Raw genomic sequence first — 6,237 nt, 5'->3', positions numbered from 1 at the left:
TATTCTGCTTGTGACTGTGTTTTTTATTATCATTATTTTCAATCCGTTACTAGCAGTACTATCGATTTGCACTATCAATTGTCGAATTTCTTGTAAAATCCTAATTTACCGCACAAAGACTTTCGGGAAAAAATGCTATCAGTTTAGTGCGATCAATTGTTTCGAAATCTGGCACAGTTTTGCAGCAAAGCGCGAAAAACATTTGGTTGTCGAATAAACCAAGACGCGGAAGTTGCGACGCAATACATAGATATATTTTAAGGCGGTTTTGTTCATTTCATATAGGTAACAATACACGCCTCCTTCAATTGTTATGAATTCATTGTGTCGACGAGAACATGCCTGAAACATGTTTACAAAACCCTAGCTGAGCAAAGTGACACGAGGTTGTTGTATATCCTTCATGGATGATTTACAGTAGACAAATCTACGTAAAGTGAATTTCATGAACCACTGGCCGCTTACGAAAGATTAGCGATCATCAGCGTAGTACTTTTATGTTGCAAGGCCCCAATTGCATAGGAGAGTAAAAAATAGCGAATCTGAGTATCCCAGTTAAGTTAGGGGAATATTAGTTATCTCTAATCTGACATGAACAGTCCATTTTGTTCAGCTCAATTCTAGTAAATTCGACATTTAAACAGACAAAATAATTAATATAAAAAGGTAAAAATGAAAGACGTTAGGTAAACCTCATTATATATAGACAAAGATTTAAAAAAATGCCTGCTGCAGCGACAAACTCTTGGCCCTTCTGGGGTATCGAACATCGAAGAAATTTTTCGAATCTAAGAGAAGGGATTCATTTACCAGGGTAAGTGCGATTATTCAGTAGTATGTCTCAAGACATAAATTAGTTTTAAGATTGGCGTTCAGTTCTTTATCAATCATTCGGTCGAAGAAGCTGTATTTTGTATTATTTTAAAGGCACAAAAGAATTCGATAACATAGCATCTAATGGTAAACCACATTTTCTTCGATTGTGCAGTCCAGGAATACCTTGACTTAACAGATAATCGTTCCACATGCGCGAACTTAGGCCGTAACCGATAATAGAGGTTTCTTGAATCGGCCCACGACAGCGAGAAATCCAGTAGTAAACACTTCAACCATCGTAGTTATGAATGTTATATACCACAATCCCATTTAAATGAAACCCGTTTAAGATGGTAAATATATTGGTATTCGACTGAGGCGGTGCCCTGCGACGATCTTAGGATTATAGTCATTGTGTCCGTTTTACTAATTGGGATTGATTAAATCAAGATTTCTCTTCGAAAAGCAGAACATCACATACAAAACAGAGAGTTCTAAATTAGATATTGGGTGATCCTGGGGGTCCATTATTTGCCAATTTCAAAGTGACCCTTGACACTGTCTGTTCTTGAGTATGTCATCTAAGCGAATATATATATTCATTTTCCAATCTGAAGGGGTTTTCCCTGTGTAGTTCGGATGAGAAGCATTGTTTCTGACAATTTGTACACAACAATATTGGATAGTTTTATTCGAAGGAGATTTCAACTTGATCTGTGGTTTTCAACCCATTCGGTGGAGCGTAACCCCAATGAAATATTCCAGAGCAGGGTTTCTGAAACCTTCCTTGTTCCTTTCATCGTTACCCTTTGACCAATTTCTAGATCGCTCGTGTACTCCAAAACGGTCTTGCGTGCTGTGATTGGACAAATTAAGTCGTGTAAACTGCGAAACTAAACTTGGTAGTTACTGTAGTTGTAGTTGAAGCTTATACTGGGATGAAAATGTAACTTCCTGAGGAGTTGATAAAAAATATTTTAGAGCAGATTAGCGTTACTTATAAAATACTTTTATACAAGCAAACGTAATACTGGTATAACAAAATGGCCTTCAAAGTGAAGCAACTTTAATAATATTTTGAAACCTTATGTATTCGATCATACGGTATTTAAACAACCTATATTAATAAGTATTTTATTTGAATGTAAAATTGCGGAACCCCAGGACTGTACTGGCAGAACCCTAGGTTTCCACGGAACCTTGGTTTTAAGCCACTGTTCTAAACCACTCATCTAAATCAGGTTCCCCGGAACTCCGTGAGAGAAACCTAGGGGCTCCGCAAGCTATTCATTTACTTATTGAATATTTTGAATATATATAAATACAAAGCAACAAATACATCCAAATCAATAAAAACAGTAATTTTAGTTTGCTCAGGGACATTAATCGGCAAATAACGACGTGTTTTTATTTTTTTGTAAATTTATTGTGGGCTCCGTAAATAAGAGTCAGCCTCTTCACGGGCTTCGTAACATCAAATGTTTGTGAAACCCTGATCTAATTCATCAAACGGGTCCTCAGCACTGGAAAGGATGAAAACCCCGGGTATAGTTACATGACCAATCATAGTGATGGTGATAAAATTAGTAGTATGTAGGTAGTGATTGTTGCTAAAAAATGTTCTTCATTTGCAGACATTTGCAATCTAACGCAATTCAAACAACTTTACTATAATATTATTTTTTTTGTTCTTGTCAGGTACACTGGATATTTACCGCAATACAAGTACAAACTCGGAGACACGTACGCCAAAAGCTGCGAAGAATTGTCCAAGACTCAAATTGTACGGAAACCTCTCCCTCCAATTCCACCTAAGTCAAAACCAGGTCTTTCGGAAAAACGAGAAGATAATGGACTGAATAAATATATTGATAATATGGTCCCGGGATACACAGGTGAGTCTGCAATTCATGGTTCTCTTTAAGTAAACAATTATTTTCCTATCGGGAGAATTAAACACTATTTTCAGCATAGTAGTTTCTAATAGTAGATATATATACACTTTTAACGTGCAATGCAAATCTGTAAAATTTTACATTTCAGAAATATGATATTACTAGTAAGCTCACAAGTAAGTATTTTTCAATACACATATATGTTATATGAACCACAATGATTTTTCTTGAAAACATCATTTTATAACTGGAATGTCATATTTTCACAACATTAAAAATATCACTTGATATGGCCAAAGTCATGGATACAATTCTTAGACATAATAGAAAAATTATACATGCGAGCTTCATCTGCCCGATAAAGTTCAAACCGCATTGCAGTTTGTCTATGATATGAAATAATTTGCTTAAAACTCGAAAATCAGTAAATTTATGTTGCTTCTCACTTCTCAACTAATGTGGGCTAATCGACCCTGTCGGATCAAGTTATGCCAGAACCATCTCAGTGAAAACATATATATTTTGTATCTAGGCTATGTTCCACATCGACGATACAATTATGGAGAAAATTACAATGACGACGTTACAAGATGTATTGGTACTTTTCTCGAAGAAAAACACGAAGTTGATCGAAGAATGAATAGATTACAATCACAAGTCAAACAATCTAAGAAGCTTACACCGATAGCGAGTGCTGATGACGTTTTGGAAAAAATCAAAGCGTACAATACAATGTCAATGCCTAACGTTTTACCAGGTGAATTGCATAAAGCTCGATAAAACAACCTTAATGAACTTGCGGTTAACGTAGCCAACTTAACACCCAAGCTCGGCTAAAATTCTTGAGAGATTTCGGTTCACAGCATGCAACGTCATCTTGTTTCGTCGCCTGTGATGAATACTTAGAATGCATGTCTTTCTACCATATACTCGTTAACTTTAGGAGCAATTAACTTCGTTGATATGTCTGATACGTACATCCTGAACAATAAGACTGCTTTTTTGGGACACAATAAAAGCTAATAACACCAATTTCAATATGATTGTACACAAGCAAAAATATTACTTTAAAATAATTAGGAACAAATTTTATTTTACGATAGTTTCTATAATTTCCGCGTAGTATTGCTCTTTTGTTATTCCCACGAATTAATTTTATCATCTTTATATTATTAAATATTACTTTAAAATTAATTTGTCTGGCTGACGTCTCGTTTCGCGCTGTGACGGGTATATTTCACCGGCGCCAACTGCAGGCGACACACACCTCGTAAAATTAATGCATTCCGGCGATGCCAATTGTGCAATATTACTCAGAAGATCTATGCTGACGTTTCCTCATAATCTAACACCTCGGTTACGCAGAGTTTATCAAATTCTAATCGTAAATATTTTTTTTGAAGAGAAAATTCCCACACAGTTGACAAAGACGACCTCCAATATTGATGAAATGGTGATTTGGTTTATCACTTCGTAAATCTTTTCGCCTAAAATCAATTGATATTTCTAACATATTTGCTTGAAATAGCCGAATATGTATGAATGGTGGCTACTGCTATAGGATCATATTAACTTTACTATAGAACAGGGGTGGCCAACCTGCTTTCGACCGCGATCGACTGATCGGTAATAAGGTCATACATAAAGCAAACGGGTACTGAATATGCAGATAACTGCACACACGCTCACGCATACGAAAAAATCCACCGCTGCCACGAAGCTTGGCTTTATGAGCGCAACCTCAATGAAATCGACACAATATTTTTTCATGTTCCATTTAAGCTGTTAATTTGATTTTATGATTGTACCCGGGGTAAATGTTTTATCATTTACTTAAGATTTATTCGAATCACACGATTCAGGTATAACGCCTGAATATTTTTTAGGCTTAAGCGTTGAAAACCATCAAGAAATCGCGCAAAGTATTTTTTAAACAGTGAAAAATAAATATTATCAAACCATATTTGTTACGTGACTGCTCAAACTTCAGTATCGTATTTACAATTTCCTCAAGTGCAATTCTTCGCTCGCTCGGAATTATTAAAAATTGGGCATTCTGATGCCAGTTCTATCGTTGCGAATACAATTTATTACTATTCTCGGCACCCCATTTTTTTTAATCTTGGAACGACGAAACTTGCATTTGTTACGTAATAATATGGTCTTTCGGAATTACCCAGACTCAAATAATATGTGAAGCCTACCTATATCGAATTTTGCACATATTCAGTACTGCATTCATCCTGTTTAAAAACAAATAACTGGCGCTTCACGAAACTGTTTCAAGGCAATTTTTTTGGACATTAAATTCGCTCAACATCGGACGCGATCGACTACTCGAGACGTGGCGATCAACGTGTTGGCCACCCCTGCTATGTGAAGAACCATTTAATATCGTCACAGATACCAAACGTAATAATTTTGCGGAGCCACCCAAAGTTGGATGGACAGGATACGTTCCGAGAGTGAACGTAACAGATATTGCATTGGGAAAACGAAAAGCTGAAGCTAATCAAAAAGGGATGATGGCTTTTCAAGTAAGAAATGATAATATTCTCATATTCCTGATAATATTATCAAAAATTAACTTTTCGTTCTTCAAGTTGTTCGAGTATTGTTTGAGCAAAATTATGATATTAGATTTTTAAGAAACATCAGTCAAACTTCTGCCTAGTTGTATTTTTTAGACATAAATACCTACTGCTAACGTCCCCTTGCCGTCTGGTTTTGCTGTTCGTTATCTATATGTTCCATTTTATATAAGTATATATCGTTTTTACTTTTGTATAGAAAGACCAAGAGAACCGTGAAAAAATAATTGCACAGCCAGTTAATCCGAACTTTGAACCTGATGAAGTTCCACCTTGGGTTAAAAACAAGGTTTCGCCTTATCATCCTGAAGGCTTAACACCGCGGTATACCGGTTACGTTCCACGTAAGTTTGTTTAGCCAGTACAATCAGTTTTGAACAATGCTAATATGGATACCACAAATGATATCATACTCAACTTGTTATTACTGCAATACGTTATCAAAGTGTAGTGCAATTATTCAGTATTTTGTATATTATAGCTCCTTTTGTGATACAATAAATGCATGATCGAAATCTAATATGCCTGTTAGATAATATATCGGAAGAGAGCATTTGAGGGAATGATTTTCAGTGATTTTTTTTTTCATTTTCGACAGATAGAAGATTTGTGTTTGGTCAAACGTACGGTGAAATGACCAGACAAGCAACCGTTTGTGCGCGGCAGCGCAAAAGGAACGAATAATCAAGATATCGATTTCATATTTATTTTTATATTTATCCAAATCCAATGCATGTTAAAAAAAACCTACTATCTTCAATTTTTCAAGTTCAACTAATATTACAAATAGAATTGTAGCCGTTGTAAATCCGGAAAGTACAATAAAGATTATAATATAAAAATGGTATTATTTGAGTTTGTGATCGGAATTTTTATTCTTCAGGAAAGAAAAGTAACCCGAAAAAGGAGAACTATTAAAGCGTTACTACTCTCAA

At 35.4% G+C, this 6,237-nt stretch overlaps 1 protein-coding gene across 1 annotated transcript; it reads left to right on the top strand.

Moving 5' to 3' along the window:
• Positions 1-583: 583 nt before the first annotated feature.
• Positions 584-6,144, top strand: LOC120327963 (ciliary microtubule inner protein 2B-like). Its single transcript, XM_039394338.2, has 6 exons — positions 584-814; positions 2,515-2,711; positions 3,244-3,468; positions 5,115-5,248; positions 5,502-5,646; positions 5,901-6,144. Exons 1-6 carry the CDS (start codon positions 723-725, stop codon positions 5,984-5,986), a joined length of 879 nt encoding a protein of 292 aa, XP_039250272.2. The 5' UTR covers positions 584-722; the 3' UTR covers positions 5,987-6,144.
• The last annotated feature ends 93 nt before the right edge of the window (positions 6,145-6,237 follow it).

Source organism: Styela clava, chromosome 7 (genome assembly GCF_964204865.1).
Source record: "Styela clava chromosome 7, kaStyClav1.hap1.2, whole genome shotgun sequence".
In the NCBI taxonomy this organism is placed as follows: Eukaryota; Metazoa; Chordata; class Ascidiacea; order Stolidobranchia; family Styelidae; genus Styela; species Styela clava.
The sequence above is the reverse complement of the archived record's forward strand: the minus strand, read 5'-3'. Positions and strand labels throughout refer to the sequence as shown.